This window comes from Drosophila bipectinata, chromosome 3L (genome assembly GCF_030179905.1).
Source record: "Drosophila bipectinata strain 14024-0381.07 chromosome 3L, DbipHiC1v2, whole genome shotgun sequence".
Classification (NCBI taxonomy): Eukaryota; Metazoa; Arthropoda; class Insecta; order Diptera; family Drosophilidae; genus Drosophila; species Drosophila bipectinata.
This window is the reverse complement of record NC_091738.1, coordinates 9,429,952-9,449,182: the sequence shown is the minus strand read 5'-3', so window position 1 is coordinate 9,449,182 and position 19,231 is coordinate 9,429,952. Positions and strand designations below refer to the sequence as shown.

At 40.3% G+C, this 19,231-nt stretch overlaps 1 protein-coding gene across 1 annotated transcript; it reads right to left on the bottom strand.

The window, feature by feature from the left end:
- Positions 1-10,655: 10,655 nt before the first annotated feature.
- On the bottom strand, positions 10,656-11,976 carry LOC108120681 (uncharacterized). The gene has a single exon (XM_017234425.3). The coding sequence runs from the start codon at positions 11,856-11,858 to the stop codon at positions 10,740-10,742; it is 1,119 nt and encodes a 372-aa protein (XP_017089914.2). The 5' UTR covers positions 11,859-11,976; the 3' UTR covers positions 10,656-10,739.
- Positions 11,977-19,231: the final 7,255 nt, after the last annotated feature.

Sequence of the window (19,231 nt, the reverse complement as noted above, 5' to 3'; positions counted from 1 at the left end):
GCTTCTGGGTTCGCTGATTACTGAATGGTACTTTGTTTCCTGATCGGATACAAATTGGCAGAGCTATGGCCATCGGAAGGGGCAAAAGTACTGAAATTAGGAAAACCCACAATTTTATAGGGGAGCCCCTTGGAAAAAATTCGAAAATTTTGAAAACGATATTTAAGCAATGTTTTGAATGAGGAAAGTCGCTTCTGGGTTCGCTGATTACTGAATGGTACTTTGTTTCCTGATCGGATATAAATTGGCAGAGCTATGGGCATCAGAAGGGGCAAAAGTGGAGAAATGAGAAAAACCCACCATTTTATAGGTGAGCCCCTTGGAAAAATTCGAAAACTTTGAAAACGATATTTAACCAATGTTTTGAATGAGGAAAGTCGCTTCTGGGTTCGCTGATTACTGAATGGTACTTTGTTTTCTGATCGGATACAAATTAGCAGAGCTATGGCCATCGGAAGGGGCAAAAGTACTGAAATTAGGAAAACCGACAATTTTATAGGGGAGCCCCTTGGAAAAAATTCGAAAATTTTGAAAACGATATTTAACCAATGTTTTGAATGAGGAAAGTCGCTTCTGGGTTCGCTGATTACTGAATGTTACTTTGTTTCCTGATCGGTTTGAAAGTGTCAGAGCTATGGCCATCGGAAAGAGCCAAAGTGGGGAATGGAGGAAAACCCACAATTTTTCTGATAGCCTACTATTGGCAAATGCCCTGACAAAAATTATCCGAATAGAGAATTACCTTTCGATTGATGTATGAATCATTAAGATCAGAAGCACCAAGAGAGTTTTTAATATTGCGGCTTTATATGTTTTTACCTATATGTATGTTTTTATGCGCACGCTAAGGATTGCTGTTCGCCTTCTTGTGTACTGCCTCCCACAGTGATATATAATTTATATATATGTCTGCAAATGAATGGTGATGGGGAGGAAGAACTGTTGCCACAGCATAATTGCCACATGATTAATTCTTGAGTCAGGCGAAAACTTGTCCGGTCCCGAGACCAAGATAAATGCTAATAGATATACATTTATGTAGACGTTGGGCGATTTCCAGGGCGGTCGACAAATGTTGTGAATAGAGGGCCCATTGCCCAGAGCCGAGAGCCAGAGTCATTTATCATTTCGGACAACAGCAGCAACAACAATTACCACGAATATAAGTGACAATTTTCATGCATTTCCTTTGCTCCGGCCACACGGCGTATGAGCGATGTTGATAATTTTCGGTGAGAAGGAGCCAGAGATAACTACAGACAGCACAAATAATCCCTGTCCAGCAAATCGATAAATGTCCGACCCCTTGACAAGGACATGGTGTCTCGAGAAGAGAGGAAACTACAATGTCCTCATTCACTAAATTCTTCTTCTGGCCGTGCATCCTGGCCATGGCTAACACCCTCATAAACACATCGCCAACTCCAAGTTTTTCCCTTTTCTTTTTCTGTCCATAAGAGTACGGGCCAGAATTATGCGTTGCAAATTTGTTGTTGCCAAATTCAGAGAAAGATTGTACTTGAAACAAATTTATTTAAGATTTAGTTTAAATTAAATGGTTAAGGCAACAAACTTGTTTTACATGTTTTTTTTTCCCAAATAATATTTGTTTTTATAGTATTAGTAAATTAGTAACCTTTTCTTGTAGTGCATCACCCACATTTGATTCGTAAAAAAAGAACGAAGGGCAGATCGAGCGGAAGACGCTTGCAACTGCTTTCCGGACTCGTTTTCTATGTATTTTCTGAGTGCAGACGGCAAAAAAAGCTGACAAAAAAATATGAAAAAGCAAACTGAGTTGCATACAGATACATTGAGACCAGCGACCGGCATTTATGTAAATTAAAAATTATTTCGGCTGTAAAAATTCAGTGGGAATTGTTTTTGGCAAGCGGCATGGCACTGTCTGTGCAAAAAAGGGAAGAAAATAATGTAAAACAATTCCACAAACAAGCAGCAAAGTCAAGAGCAAAAAGTAAGGATACTTCTTTAGAAAGAATTATAAAATACTCTGCCAGGATACTCCAGAAATTAGACGAAGAAAAAAAAACTTCAATCTTGAAGCCTTATTGAATATTAAGTACATTTCTGTCAATACTTTGTTTTTCTTTCTTGTAATTCTTTGTATTTCAATAGACCTCGTTTTAGAGTATTTTCTAAAAAACAACAACTGCAAGGAATATAACCGTCATGACAATGGCAGTGGCAATTGTGAAAAACATTTGCTTTTTTAACTACATTGGCTGTTAAGCAGATATGAGAGATAGTTATTGTTATTATTTTGGGCCATGGTAAGAGCGAAATAAAAGCATTCGGCTAAAATGTTATGGAGATATGCAAGATTGAGTTGGCATTTCAGTTTGTAAAATATCCGACTCACTGTTTACTAGCCGCCATAAATTTTAATATTTATTATAAGATATAGTTTTCGAAACTTACCCCACAAAGTTGTTAAAGACGCTTTTTATTTTTATTTTATTTTTTTTTTTTTGCGCTTCGGAATATTTTCGAAAATTGTTCAATCCACTTTCCATACTTCCGCGCCCCCATTTTTGCTGGCAGTGTGTGTCTGTGTGACTGCATTGCTGCATAGATTATGCAGTTGGCTTCAGTTTATGATTGGCAAATCCAATATACGCTGTGCACTTTGGCAGCAGATTGGCAACCCCGTCCGTGCACGCTGCATAGATCCAAGAGATGGCCCGCCCGGCTGCCACTTTATGCCACTTGCACGCATATTTCGCCAGGCTCACACAACCACATCCACTCACACACACATGCACTCTCCCAACACACATCCCTATCAACGCAGACACAAGATGGCGGCGCGCCCATTTCCGGCTGATGGGGCAATAGCGTGATTATCGGCAGACGGGCAGCGAAGGGCAAACCGCAGCGACAAAAAATGATTGTGTGAAAAGCCGAATGGTGGGGTATAGAAGACTCTATGAATACTTTATAAATTTATAAATTAAAATAGTAGTATTCAAGTATAAAGTCGGTAGTATTTTACCTACTTAACTAATGTTTAGTATTTAAGTTTGAAGGCATGTTACCAATAAGTCAACCGGGAATCTTAAAAACCATATTCCCTACCAGATATGTGGGCATGCCTAGAAAAAGAACATGTAAAGGCCAACACACACTCGCAGTGAGTTTGGCAAAATTGCTGCCGCAGCAGTAAGCTGCAAAATAAGCCAAAAATATGCGTTATCAAGCTGGGCCAATAAAAAAAAGCCATGGCCCAGGCGCACACAAACACAGAACCGTGCATTTTAGCCAAGAGCACAGCTGGAAAAAACGAGTTGTAACAGTGGTATACAGAAGGATTTACAGATAGTGAATAGGTTTAAAAAAATTTATAGATTTTTAAAAATAAATATTATAAACAAATATAATAAACTTGATTCTAATACAAAAGTAAGGTACTCAAAATGAAAGTAATATTTTTGTCCTTAAAAGTTATGTTTTATAAATAGACTTATATTATGTATTTCTAACAATATTTAGTGTCGTTAAAATATACATTTTTTAAAGACACTGTCCCCATGGTGTGTGTAAGTGGACCACTTGCATTTGAATCGCTGCTGACGCTGGCCGCCGTCGCAATTTTGCATTACTTTGCATAACCGAGCCGAGAAGGAGAGTCTCCTGCTGTGGGAGCTGGGCTGGGTTTTGGGAAAGGAAAGCAGAAAGGATGTGAAGCCTGGTAGACTGGCGGCCTGGTGGCCTGGCATGGCAGGTCCTGGTGACTGAGCCTAGAAAATGTGGAGTTTTGCCGCTTTGCCTTTATTTAACCATAAACTGTTCTTTCATGGTCATTATGGAGGCTTCCTCTAACTGGTTGCCACACATTATTCTTATTTATCGGTGGCGCAGCAGCACACGAGTGCCTTTTAGGGGCCAAAGGATTAGGGCTATAGATTTACTCTTCCCTTGTATTAAAGTTAATAAAATATAGATAAAATTTAATAAATAATGGCGCCCTAATTGAAGTAAAAAAGTGTTTGCCTAACCCATCCATCATTCAGAGTCTAAACAACCCGTCTTCAATGGCTTCCTGCCCTTATTATTATTGTCTATTGGTTGAATTTTTTCTTTGATATTCGGGTGCTGTTCGGATTTAATAAGATTGTGTGTGCTTTTTTTTATTCGGTTGTTTTGCTAGGAATCAATCAACAAAATCGTGGGAGATCCTTTCGCATGTTTCTCTGATTATTACGCTCATTACATAAAAAAACATTTCACTTTACTTCAGTTCACTTTGCTTTTGTGCAGGAATTTGTTATTATTTTCGTGCTTGGCTGCCTTTTCACAGTTCGCCGGCCAAAATGAACTCGATGGTGGAGAGTGGGCCAGATGGAGGGTCGTCGTCGCAGCACACGTGGGCTAAAAGTCATTGGTTATCCCTTTTACCCGCACTCTTTTTTTTTCCTCTTATCCTTACTCTTTTTTTCCCTTCTTTTTTTTTAAGGATTCAAGGATTCTTGTTCAATCCGTTTTCAGTTTCTCAGTGCGTTCGGAATCTTTTCAAGTCACAAGGGGCAAACGCGCGAAATTCATTTGTTAACCCGGAAGGGATAGGATGACGTCGACTGTCGCGCCTGTCGCCGATGTCCTTGTTGTCCTTATTATTGTTGTTGTAGTTGTTGCTGTTGTTAATGTTTTTGTTGCCTAATCCACTGCAGGCGCTAACCGAGACCCAAAGGAACCAGGAACAGCGACTCAGGATACAGGACCCCGAAACTCAGAGCCCAGAACCCCGAACCCAGAAACCCAGGATCCAGGGCCTGACAGTGTTTGCTTTCGCGAGAAATGATTGATGAAGGTATTGCCGAAGAGTTAAGCAAAAAAAAAAAAAGAAAAAAGGAAAAAGTAAGAAAAACGACTGAGCTGTGGAAAAAGGCGAATTTTTTAAAAGGAAAGCCATTTAAATGTAGTAAAGTAAAATTTCCCCAGCTTTAACCTGCTGCCAGCTAACAAGGATATCAATCATGGATCCCCTGCCCCAGGCAACATAATTCGCAATTGAAAAATACAAAAAAAAAATTACACATAAAAAAATTCAACATAAATGAATAATTAAATTAAAATCTAAGGATTAGCCCACCAAAGGTGCAAAACAAAATAATTAATACATGTTTTCTTTTTAAAAATAAATATCTCACTAAAATGTTTAACAATTTCTTTACGTGCCACAATCTGCCTTTAAATTATATATGTATAAATAAAAAAAAAAGGAAAAAATCGGGTCTGGTGCTGACAGGCATCAGGATATTAGTAGGTTACAAAGTCCTTGAACGATTTCAGTTTCAAGTGTCGATCAGAAATTCACTTTGTCCGCCGTGCAGAACTTAATTTCCTCCATGGATTTTATGTCCCTGGACCTTTTAACGACCCCATAAAGCGGTGCGTTTGCCCATTTGGCTGTCCTTTCTCCTGCCTCCTGCCGCCTGCCTCATCCTTTTCCACCTGACGGTGTCCGCCAAGTGCACGGCATACTGTGTGCCCGGCTTTATTTGGTATTTTTATTGCTAGTTACTCTCGTTTGATGGTATTAACATAATTTATGTATGAACACGAAACTACTAAGCGCACTAACAAAGTATCTATTCCCGGCCAAGGATGCAGGATTCTGTGCAGAGACGAGCTGAGGAGCCCGAGACGAGGTAATAAAGCAATCGTCTCTTGGTTAATTGCCGCCACTCAAAGTTAACAATGTCCTGGGCCCTGGGATTGACGCGCCAGGACACAGCTGGATGGGTTAATGGGCTCTCATCTGGGATGATGGTGACTTTTAATTGATTCCAATGGCATGGGCGTGGGCGTGGGCCGCCAGCTTTCCACTTTTCAGCTTAACTTTTACTCCTCTCTGCCATCTCGTTTTTGCCATTTTATTTAAATTAGCGGCAAAAATCCGGTATGCGATAATAGAATGCGCGCCATGGCCCAAAAAAAATGAGAAAAAAATAGGTAACAGCGTAATAAAGAGTCCGAAATACGTAAACATTTTTCGTTCATTTAATTTTACGATATGCAAAGCAATCATAAAAAGCGCAGCGGCAACTACGCCGGCAAATATTGTAATAACAAGAAAGCAAAGCTAACTTCGGGCGGAGCCGAAGTTGATATACCCTTGCAGCTAAAACCGGATATATATTGCAAACATCGGATATAGTTGGCCAATCCTTATGATTACATCATAATAAAACCAATCAATTACAATAAAAAATCGAAAAAAAGTCCCAAGCTTCTATCTTCAAAAATACAAAAGTTGATATTTCTACCAAATACCATTTCCGATCGTTCAGTTATATGGCAGCTATAGGATATAGTCGGCCGATCCTAATGAAATTTTGTAGGTCGGATTAACTGACCAAAAATAGAATGTGTACCAAGTTCTAGCTTTCTATCTTCAAAAACACGAAAGTTGGGTCATTTCCGATCGTTCAGTTATATGGCAGCTATAAGATATAGTCGGCCGATCCATATGAAATTTGGCATGTCATATTATTTTGCCAAAAATAGCTCTCATGTCAATTTTTAGCCCTCTAACTCTAAAAACACCAAAGTTATACCATTTCCGATCTATCAGTTATATGGCAGCTATAGGATATAGTCGGCCGATCCGGGCCGTTCCGACTTATATACTGCGTGCAAAGGAAAGAAGGGTGTGTGCAAAGTTTCAAGTCGATAGCTTTAAAACTGAGAGACTAGTTTGCGTAGAAACAGACAGACGGACAGACGGACAGACGGACAGACGGACAGACGGACAGACGGACAGACGGACAGACGGACATGCTCATATCAACTCAGGAGGTGATCCTGATCAAGAATATATATACTTTATAGGGTCGGAGATGTCTCCTTCACTGCGTTGCACACTTTTGGACAAAATTATAATACCCTCTGCAAGGGTATAAAAAGACGAGTGCCCACCAAACACCAAAACAACAAAATGTGTATCAACTTCCGTTTCCGCTTTCCCCATTTTCATTAGTAACTCCTCCCCAGAGGACAGCGACAGTGGGTGGTGAAAGTTTATGGAAAATGATAAAATTTATATAGAGAGGGCTTGTTTCTTGAAGGAGATGCTTATAAATTTGAAAGATTTTCAAGAATGGAAGGAAAAGAAGCAGGAAATATTTTCAATTTGGGTTTTATTATTATTTTTATGAAACAAAAATCATAACTTATTCAGCTTCGTGTTCTAAATTTAAAATAAATGATATATTTAGTTTTTATATTTTATTTTAATAATTTCTTTGAAGTTTTTAACTTAAAACTTAACAGAGCCCATTGTTGTATGGCTTTTTTTGTGAATTTTATACATACTCGTGTTAAATTTTTAGCGCATACACGTAGCTAAGCCTGCACACCATAGCTAACACACGTAACACTTGTAACTACAGAGGAACATAACTAAAATGAACAAATATTTAATAATTAACAGGAGCTTTAAAAAAAGTTCTTGAATAGAGGGACATGTGTAAAAAATCAAAAGTAGTACGATCCAATTAAAAAGAGTCTCACTTATTCAGACTTCACTGTTGGCCTGCACATAGAAAACAGTCGTAATCGTAAACAAGTGACGGCGGCCGCGACATTTTATAGCTAGACCCGTGTACTTGGCGAGCGGTTAATGGTCGGCCCAGGGTCCGTCAGTGGGTGGGTGGGTCTTCTGGTTCTTTTTTTTCGGTGGTGAGATGGTTGGGCTCCGTCGTTGGAGCGGTGGTGCAGAGCGGATGGACAACGCCGTGGGGTACATGGCATAAATTAAAGCGCCGTTAAGCATAAGCTTGCCCAATTACCAAAGTATCCTTGGCCATTATATTTACGGATTTATTATTGTGTTGACTGCCATTCGAGGACGTCGAAATCGCCCCCAAAAAAAAAAACCACCCACATCCAGGAGGACGATGTCGTTGTGAATGGCGTGCATGCATGCTTGCATGGATGCCTTATCAGCTCTTTGTCATTTGTCATGTTAATTTAATGATTTTCGGGTTTTTTTTCTGTCCTTCTTATGACAACCCGACCAGCAACAGAACTTCCCATTTTTCGTTTTTCCGGGCTTTTATGCCTCAATGACAATGTCCGCACGGAGGCTCCTCGTTTTTGTCATTTTATCGACGGATTTTTAAAGTTACAATTTCACGAAAAAAATTAAAATACATTCTCTGTGACATGAACCAGATAAGGATAATTTTTTAATTTATAAAAATTTTTTTTAGGTTATTAAGCTATTTATTGATATAGCTTCCTTTAATTAAAGCAGAACTACAGTTTAATTTTCTTTGAGTAAGGTTTCCTTTTGCTTCTTGCAGGAAAAGCCAGGAAAAAGCTCAGGAAGACATGTAACTAATTTAGATTCCAGATGTTTTCCTGCCTCATCTCATCATTTTGGCATCGCTATTTTCTGTATTTTTGTTGAAAGAACCAAGCGGAGCAGAGCGAACGCGAAGGAACGTCTTCCGCTTCGATGTATTCGTTTAATTAATGCGAAATCTAATTGAAAAACTGATACGCCGGCTCCAGTGGATGCTGGTTGGTGCCTTTGCTATTTTGCTGATGTTGTGCGTGTTGTACGCGTACGAGTGTATCTACGGTGTTAATTGAAATTTAATCTAGCCAACACGAACGGAGACGGAGCTGGAGATGGAGTACTGACTCTGAGATGTGATGAGAATGAGAATGGCAATGGAAATGGGTTGGGGACTGGGTATTGGATATTGGGGACCTGAATTGTAAGAGTGGGATATCACTCGTTCTCGTATTTATCGGCTACGTCAGCAACGGCACAGATTAGAAACATTTTGTGCGACTAAATAGCTAGAGTATCTCATGGATACGGATGCGTTGCTGTCAGGTTGAGGCAGCAACTTTCCCTTCTCCGATTCATTTTGTTCCCAGCCCAGTGGAGAACGTTTCTCTATGATAGCCTAGCCACTTTGCTTCACTCCACTTACCACGGTCTGAGCCGAGTCGAGTGGAGGCCTGTTTTTGGCCCGTTCCCTCCTGGCCCGGTCAGTTGTGTTTGCTATGGAATTGCCAATTGGCGATTGGCGTTTCATGTTGTCGCCGTCGACGTCCTGTTTTCCATCGTTTGTATCCCACACACTTGGCAAAAATATATCTAGTATTTCAAGAAAGAAACTGGTTGCAAAATAAATAAATTAGATAAACTATCTATCTATGAAGTAGTCTTAAGAAGCAGTTACTAACTCTTAAACATAAAATATTGGAAATTATTTATATTAATTTTTTTGCAAGTGCCCAGGCAGAGACCCAATCCCATTTTCGATTCCAGTCGACGGCTCTGTCTTCGATGTCGGCGTTTCTTTAATTTATTTTGTCTCCTCATGCAACTCGGTTGCAACTTCGATACCAGAGCCAGCTCAAGCTCACAGTCGAAGGCTAACAATGTCGGCTTGTTGCATTTCTTTAATTTATTTGATTTGCGATTCATTCTGTGCACTTTGAGCGCTTTCGCATGTCTAGCTTGTGACCATATCGAGTTGCCTCGAAGACTGGGGCAATCGATCATGGAATAGAATAGAAAATAAAGGTGAATGTTGAATGTTATACGAGTATATATATATATATATATTTTCCCTAACCATTTCGAAATCTATCCAAATCCCGGATCCCCAACAAAAATCTTCCGCATTGCCAAAAAAACTAAATCAAACGTAGACTTGTGTAACTTGCAACGTCAACTCGAGCCACTCGGTTTGAAATTGCTGCTTACGTGACCAGGCAATTGCAGTGGCAAAAAAAAATTACAGGTGCCCCTCCCTACCTCCCATCCCCTGCCACTTGCCACCTGTCCCCTGCTGCCCCTCCTTCTGCCTGCCACAAGCCGTCGAGAAGTCGAATTTTATTTGATAATAACGTTGAGCGCCGAGTTCGCTGGCCGTTCATGAACTACAAAAGCCGCTGGCTGCGTTTCGTTTAGCGTTTTAGTTGTTTTTTTCTGTATTTTTTGTATTTTCTGCGATTGCAGCGGCATTACTTGTCCTCGATGCGGTTGTTGGCTTTTGCTACCGTACTCACAAAAAAAAAAAAAGAAAAAAGGAAAAAACACGAGTATCTGTTGGATGCAAACGCAAAACGCACTGCGCCGAAAACGTGTGCGTTTTGCATTGCATCAGCATAGATTAAGATTGCAAGCAGAATATTCAATGCCCTACTAAATACTAATATATGTCGTTCATAATATGAATCACCTTTAAAAGTAGTCCCCTGTCTATCTACCATTATCTACCGTTTCCTTAATAAACCTTTAATAATATACTCTTCTTTGTCTATTTATTTAACCAACGAGTTCATTTGATGGCCTAGAAATCCTACTCGCAAATAACTCTACTTGCTAACACAAAGCATGCTTTACACAAATGCAATTTGGTTCTTGTTTGCTTTGCTTTTTTTATTGAATTTTTTTCCTCGAGATTTTTTTTTGATAAATGGGTGCAGTACTTTTATTTATGCATCTTGTGCATGTCTCGCACTTAAATAATTATCTGCATTGCATTTTCGTGGAGGCAAATATTTCACAAAAAAAACTTAACAAGAAAAAAAGTGTCCTAAAATATTGATTAAGTTCTGAACTACCAGATTTCGAAGCTATCCTTTTAGAAGTCTATAATAATGGCTCATTTATATTCCTTTTTTTTTTACTAATTACTGATTTTGCAAAATATATACGAACATAGTAACATAATACTTGGGAAAACATTTTAAGGATCGGGCACTCCGTTTCGAAGGATCTGCAGCCTCATGTCCTTGCAGCCCCTTTCGAAAACATTGGATATCGCATCCTCGACAATCAATGCCTGCCTTTTGGGGCTCATGAAGAGCTTCTGAACCTTTAGCTCCCGATCCAGACAATCGAGCACATCGTCAGTGGAAAAGAACCGGAAACTGACAATGGTCGTGTCCGATTCGAGCTGCTGCAGGAGCTCATACTGCTCCCAGTACTGATCAGGCTTCACATTGATAACATAAACCACCAGGACCGTTTGATTGTCCCACGGCCGCTTGCTCAAGTCGCCCTCGCGCTCCAGGATCAGCCGGTTGAAAATGGGCACCAGGCTGTGATCGCAAGTGGACAGGTTATCGATGATCAGGAGGTTGGCACCGCAGTCGGAGAGTCCGTCGACGAACTGGCGCAGCATCCGAAACTTGCCCACCTCGTCCGCCATCTCGGTGCTCCACGAGTAGGCATGGGCGTTAGCCGGCCAGGGGAACTCCTGTCGCAGGACCGTGGTGGTCAAGGTCTTGCCCACGCCCGGGGGACCCACCAGGGCTACCGAACGGAAGCCTTTTTTCTCGGACAGAGCCCTCTCCATCCGGGCCAGGGCCTGCTCCTGGTTGAGCACGTGCCGGCCCACCTGGCGGAAGATCCGCTCCATATCCAGAGCCTTTAGACTGCAAGAGACTTTTCCCAAGCTACTTTGGCCCCCAAGCTGCTGCTGCTTAATACCCAAAAATCCGAGGACATCGGTCCAGAAGCTCTTCTTCTGCTGCGGCGGCTGCTTCCCTACCACCTGCACTGGGTCGGATTCCACCGATTCCTGGGCCATCTCCAGGGCCAGAAAGAGCAACAGGGCCAGGACGATGATGGCCGCTGCCAGAACGGTCAAGCCCTGGAGGATGTGGGTCTGGCGAGTGGAGCGAAGACGCTCCCGGTGCTGCCGGCAGCTGGTGTTCCGTAAGATACCTCGACGGCGGGGATCCTCCTCTTCGTCGGAAACCACATCGCCCGCATGGGATCGCCGACGACAAAGGTCGCCCATGATCTTGAGGGTCTGGGCTTGTTCAGAGCGGCTTGAGCGGATTGAGAGGTGTGGCGGCATGGTGATTGGATTTTGGTAATTCAAAAATGACTTTTTCAAATTAATTTTAGTTTTCAAATGTTTTTCCGCCAGTCCTTGTGTATTTGTAATTTGTTTCTAACCTGACAGTTATCTACTGAGAATTGTATGAAATGGAACGATTTGTAAAGCTCGGAGAGATTGGGGAAGAAAACCCGGTGCCGGGAAAGCGCTTACTCATCATTATCGGACGGAGGCAATCAGCTGATTTGGAGCAGTAGACATGATTATTACCATTACCATTATGTTTGTGCGATTAACCCCGCACTCGAAACAACAGACAAGCAACTGGGCCAAAACACACTGGAAGATCCAGCGATCATGGTTACCAAACCAAACCGATCTGTACCGAACCGAACGATGCCAAACAGACCGACCAGACCATACCATACTCTATACACAATACCAAAAAACAAAAAATAACTATATACGAAAAAAATACAAAAAAATTAAGACAAGACCAAAAAAAGTTGCGGACAGACGGACAAAGAGCCAGCCAGTTATTTCGGCGCTTGGCAACAAACATGGCTCAAAGCGAACAAGACACTTCTGTAAGTATTCGTGTAAGAGGTAGAGGGAAATTTAATCAAATAAAGGCTAGGCAATACACTCTATTATGGATAAATATATGTATATATTTATATATATATTAGCATATATACTAAGACCTCTTAGATTTAACATTTTTAAATAAATATTTATTGTATACTTATCCCAATAATTTATGGAAAATATATTTTAAAAAGAAGAACTCTTTTTCGCCTTGCAGAAACTTTACACTTCCTTGTCTTCATTTTTTTCGTAGGGTATTCATATATTCGTTGTATCTTTTTTTTTGTCATCCAGTCAGACATGTAAAAACTCAGTGCCGTAACGGTTTATGAAAATCAAGTTGGGCGACTTGCAAAAGTGTCTTCATAAATCAGTCAACGCTCTCGGTACCAGCGTCAGCTGTCAGCCGGAGATCACTTAGAGCTCTCGGAGGTTGAAGCTTCAAACTTGGAGCTGGAGCTCCACTGTGGTTCGCTTGGGTTCACCGGTAATTACACCACCACCGCCAACCAGCACCACCATCCACCGCCCTCAACCACCCAATCTATCTAATGTTGTATGGGTGCCATTATGCTCTCTACATGACATGACACGGGGGGAAAGCTTTTGGGGCAGGGCAAGAGTTAGGTGCCCCCAGCAACCGACTTCAACCAAATCAGAGAGTGATGGCAAAAAGTTAGAGATATATTTTTGGTATTCTATCTTTTATTTAAACTGGAGACCCAGACTAAGTATAGGTTATATTTGAGGACTTTTAACTAAACTGGAGTATGACTATTTACCAAAATATAAATATAGGTCTTCCTTTTTAAAAAATCTAAGAATAATACTCTGAAGCTAAAAAAGTATCTACAAGATAAGTAGCTAAAAAGCCATCTCAGATACAAAAACCTACAAAGACATTTAGATTCGAGAGTCTTGCCATATGATTTTGACAGCATAGCCCCCCAAGTTTGAAGATGGGTTGCGGCCTGGTCTGGGTTCGTCAGTCAGCTGCTGAGTCAGCTGTTATAATTGTTGGCAAAGCCAGGCTTTTTTACTTTTTTTTTTTTTTTTTGCCAGTGAAACGTTTGGGCCACGTCAAACCTCTATGGAAAATTTCCAAAAACTCAATCGCCAGTAGACCATATGGCGCGGGTGGTCAGACCCACAGCAGACTTTTGAAAGTTTAGATTCAGTTTTTCTGGATAATCAAGATGCAGCATATCTACGTCAATGACTTGACTGTTTTAGGAACAAAACTAAAACCATAATCCATCTGAGCCACACATTTTGAGGTAGTAAACCTAATATCCGACAGATAAATAAACAATAACGTCTAATGCCAAGCGGCAATAAATGCGACTGGCTTCAAATTCAATTTAATCACACTTAATTAGTTTGTGCTTAATTTACGCTGCCATCAGCTTTGACAACACATCGCCTCGGAGCTGTCAATCGGCTCGCATTGCGCCACATTTTATCTACTTAATGGCAGACATTCGAGCAGATCGGTTACCAATTGGCCATTCCGTGCGTATTTAATTGAACCACCTCCTTGAAGCTCTCCCCAAGTGCAATTCTTGTGTTTTCTTTCGGAACAGCCCGCCCGCATTTCCCCGCGGATCGATTTAATTTTATTGAAGCTATGACGATGGTTAAGTTTTTAAAAGAAAAAAAAAACAATTGAGCTTAAGTTTTGGGTATACTTTTTAATTAGTTTTGGACGCAATGTTTTCATGGTTTTTAGGAGCTTAGTTTCAGGATCTTATATGAATTTCAATCTTGTTTGGAATATATTTTAGAATGTATAGTATCTTAAGATATTAATAAATATCTGCATGTTTAATAGGTTAATGATACCTATTAATTCCAAAAATTTAAAGTATCTGCTAAATTAAAACAATATATGTACATATGTATCTTTTAAAGTAAGTTACAAGATAGGAATAAAGCGTCTTATGAGATCCTGAATTAGGTGGACTCATGATTACAATTTTTATACCTAAGCTGAGATAACTACTGCTTTTTACAAAGTATTCAATAAAATTATAAAACCTTAAAAAGTTATAAAACGATGTCATTGCAATAATTTAAGATTATATAGAGAGAAACTTTCGAAAAGCCATTTTTTAACTATACGAGTATGATACCCACATCTCAGTTCATTTTATGGGACAGTTTGCTAAAGAGATGCAGATTGGTAGTTGTGCGGCTTTGGCTATTGTGCTAAGCTAAGAGCAAGGTAAGCCGAGGTAAGGTAAGGTAAGGTAAATGGTTGAAAATTGCAGACGAAGATCCGGAGGCCGGACGAGAACGGTGGATACTGGCCAAACTGGTTGTCGGTTGTCGGAGGTTGTTTTATGTGAGGCCCACTACCGGAGTTACACACACTCGCCCTCTTCTCTTCTTTATTTTTTAAACAATTTTTTTTTTTTATATATACAGATATAGGTATATTTTTTGAACACCTCTCCGTTGCGTTGTTTACGTTTAGCGTGGATTTCTTCATTCCACGCTGGTTTGTTTTGATTTAAAAAAAAAGGTTGGGCTAGAAAAACTGGATGCTCTTGTCGGCTGTTCTTGGGCTTAAAGTATTTGTTTTTTGTTTTTATTGTGTTGCCTATTTTTCGTCTCTCACCCAGAAATGTCTTTATCTGGCTTGGTTTATTATTTCAAGTAGTGTTTGTATGCTTGTTTGTTCATTTATTTTCTATATCTATCTCTATGGCAAAAGGCAAAGCGGTATCTCAACGGTTCGCTGCTGGGAAGTTTTTTTCGAAAAAGCAACACCCCGGAATGGCTTAGAATCTGTTTGGTTTTGTCTGTTCTGGCGAAATGAGTTTCCAGTACCTGGTCTGGCCTGGCCTGGCATGGCATGGCATGGCCTGGCCCACTTTTAACCCTTTCGGCTAATTGAAATTCATGGCAAGTTAATCTCCCATGGCAAGTTAGCAAAAACTAGCTTGCACCTACAACTTTCATTCATTTATTTGTTATTTCAGCATTTGCACTCTGAACTTTTCCAACTACTGCGGTTTCTGTGCAACTTTGTTTATGTTATTCTGGCATTTTTACTCATGCTAATAGAATGGAAATATTTTTCAAATGGCCATGGAATATGAAATTAAGTACTCCCCCTGGCATTTTAGAAATTCCCTGCCAATGTACAGCATAATCTATAAAATAACTTTATAGTTTCATAAAAATTTTTTCGACTTTCTACCGGATATCCTACACTCGTGTGACTCGACTCATTTACGTTTCGGTTCGATCCATTAGTAGTGGGAACTCGAAAATTTAATGGGGTACGAACAATGATGTAATATAATGATGCAGTCAAGTGCTTACCATATTGCATTCACTGGGACACTAAGGGCTTCGTGTCTCCAGGGAAGAGGGGTGGAACTGTTCTTTTAGCGAGGGGGTCTAGGTCCCATAGAGACACTTGTTCTTTTCCAAAGCCATTAGATACTAGGGGACTGGAGGGACTGAAGCTGCAGACAATGAAAACAATAAAAGTCCCCCCAGTTTTGGGGGACACTGTGAAGAAATGATTACTTTACAATTTTATTGATAATGTGGGCCAGGTTCGTTGTTTTCTTGAAAATGTTCCGCATAATTGCCAAATACATCCAAGAATCTTCTCTCGCCCAATTTCAGATGCACTGCTTAATTAAAACAGCCTCCAAAAACTACCAAAAAAATGATAGCATAACCCAGAGACTGAATCAAATGCAAATGTGCAGCCAGCTGCCTGAAAACCGAGAAGGGGAATGTGGAAATAATCAGACTCTAAGTGAAAACATGTGGATCGGCAAACGGGGGCCACAGTTCAGCTGCCACATCCCAGATCCAGATGGTGGAGCATTAATCTCCCAAATACACCACATCAAATTAAGAAAAATACTTGAAGCAAAAACATAAATAAATCTTTACATTTAAGAAAAGGTTTCAAAAGTAGAACTTTAAATAAGTCATACTTGGCGCTCCTCGAATGTCCTTCCCTACTCAAGAAAGTTTCTATTTGGTCTTAAACCAAAGATCTTGACTACAGATTTCCCGAGATTTGTCCCTTCAACAATTTCCTTCACTTTTTGTGGACTTATTAGCATAATGAGTAAAAATATTGCCGCTCTGCTTTGCTTTATTTGACAACTTTTCCCCGGGTCCTTGCTGCTTGGCTGCCTGCGCTGTCCATTTTGGCCTTATGACCCAGGACCCGTGGTTCGTTCCATCTTCTTGGTGGTCATTATGTTAATAAGCGCCAGGGCAAACGCCTCTGGTTTCCACTTGGCAGGAAGAAGGACCTGAAATGCCAAAGTGTACTGATGGGACGATGGGACGACGACAATATCTACCGATGGCTGCTGCCCCCATAAACTGTGCTCTCGCCGAAAAATGTCGATTTGTTTTAATGCCATCCGGAACTAAGCGGACGGAAAGTGCGAGATGCTAAGGATGCTGAAGATGGCCCAGCTGTCGGGATGCTGGTCATCAAGGCATAGATATCCCACAACCCAAAAAGGGTGTAAAGGCCGCCGGAGATGATGAACAGCTTGGCCATACAAATGGACACAATTATTTCGGGCGACCCTCCCAAGGTCGCTTTCTGGTATTTACATAAATATTACATTATGCGTTCGCACAATGAGATTTCTGATAAATTCACTGAATAAACTTTTGAGAAAAAAACTATGTATTTTTGAAGAATATCATGTTGCAACCTCTGGCATGGTAGTTTCAATTTCAAGCGAAGAAAAGCCATTAGAAGGGAGCTGCCATTAATCGTCTTCTGGGCTCTACCCTAATACTGGCTGCACAACTTTGAAGTTGCCAGTGCTTGTATGCTAAACACTTGCCGGCAAACACAACACACAACACTGCAGGTACCTCGAGTTCGTCCTTTTTAAGGACTGCAAAGCGAATGTGTTTTGGGGGAAGGATGGGGGCTGATGGGGAAAAAGTGAATGTGAAAATTGCGCCCGCCCTGCTGCCTTAATGACGGCGATTAAAATGCAGTGGCTGGCTGCTGTTGCCAGATGTAAATCACTAAAAAAAATATAAATAAATATATTAAAAAAAAAAATGTGATTAAATAAGATTTCTTTGAAAATATGCCTATTTATTTATATATTTTTATAAACCTCCAATCTAAATAAAGGTAAGCTTTAATATATATTTATTTATTTATTTTTTATAGTGTTTATGTTTGAAGTATGAGATGGTGACACATTGTGCGATACATGAAAAACTCATAAAGCAAAAAAGGAAACAATTACAAACGCGAGTACACACACGTGCTTACCTATGCATGTGTGTGGGTATTCAAAGGATGCTTTCTGTGCGTGATGGTGTGTGTGTGTGTGGGGAGGGTGTTTGCAAGGCAAAGTAAAGTGAAGTGAGCGGTTCGCAGATGTTTGAAGGATTTCTATTAAATTCTTTTTTCCGTTTTTTTTTATTTTTTTGTTTTTTGGCGATGTCGTGGCTGCTTTTCTTTTATTTCCTTTTTTGGTTTCCCCTGTGCTGAAGAGTGAAATTGCTTCCGCCGCACTTAACGGTGGTGCCTTCCTCTTCACCCGCACTCTCTCTCTCTCTGGGTGAGTGTGTTTTTTATGTAACATCTCCTGTTCGTCCTTTTTGGGGCCCCTCATGCCCCCTAGTTTCCCCTCCGTTTTCGTTTGATGGCAAACATTTCCGCAACTCGTCGCATAATTTAATGCAAATACTCGTACCGCGCCCGATTTCCCAAAATTGAAGTCCAGTGTTGCCAAAAAAAAATTGATCACTAAATATATCTAATATATCTGCAAGATAGTTTTTAATTTTAGAAAAGATAGTTTAATTTGTGATCCAGCTTGGGGTCTAAAATCTAGCTTGAAAATGGCTCTTTAACTTAATTTACTTTTCGTCCTTTGCATCACTGCTCTATGTGGCACTAAATATCGATTTTAATAGAAATTCTAAGAATTTTGTGCATCTAGCTGGCTGTTTGTCCTTGGGCTGACCTTTACGCGCTGCATCCTGCCGCTGGCTTTCGACTGGGTCCTAACGCTGGAAAGCGCCTTGGGTGGAGGGGAGGATTTCCAGTGAGGAACTAGAAAATTATTTTGGCTTAAAAAGTAGCAACAAAATTAGTAATATTTCTACGACTAAAAATGACCTTATTTATTCAGAAATAATAATAAATATCTTTGTGGTTCAAAGAACTAACAAATGTGATTAAACTTCATTATTAAGTCTATTTTTTTTGGCAAGATATTGGCAAGATTTATAAATTCCAGGCAGCTGACGATGGTCCAATGATTGGCTAGTCCTGTTAACCGGATTTCAATCTGCCCTTAACACAAAAAGAAACAGGACCTGAAGACCTCATTCCAATAACAGAACAGGTCCTCGCTGCAGGATGTGTGTGTATTTTGCAAATTTGTATCTTTTGAGTTGAGAGTGCTCACGGTAATATTTGGATTGCGTGCCTCAGTGTTTGTTTTTCAGTTTGTGTGTTCGGGGTTTTTGGTTTTTGATCGGAGGTGGGTATGTGTGGGAGTGGGTGAGAGTTCGAAATGGCATGGGCCATCCAGACATTGGGATTTTGGGGGACTACGGAGACACGTGCGTTGCCAAATAAATCCGCCATAAGCCCCTTTTTTCCTGTTTCTCTTATTTTCCATACAAGTTGGACTTATCCCTTTTTTTTGCGTATTTTTTGCATTTTTTTTTTTTTGCCATTCGAGTTTGCATGTTTAAATTCCGGTCTGAAATATTTGAAATTCGATTTTTACGTTCCGATTCCACTTCCTGTTTCTGCCCTGATTCTCTGTGTG

Coding starts and splice junctions, on each gene's coding strand:
- LOC108120681 (XM_017234425.3), bottom strand. CDS start 11,858: ATGCCGCCACACCTCTCAATCCGCTCAAGCCGCTCTGAACAAGCCCAG.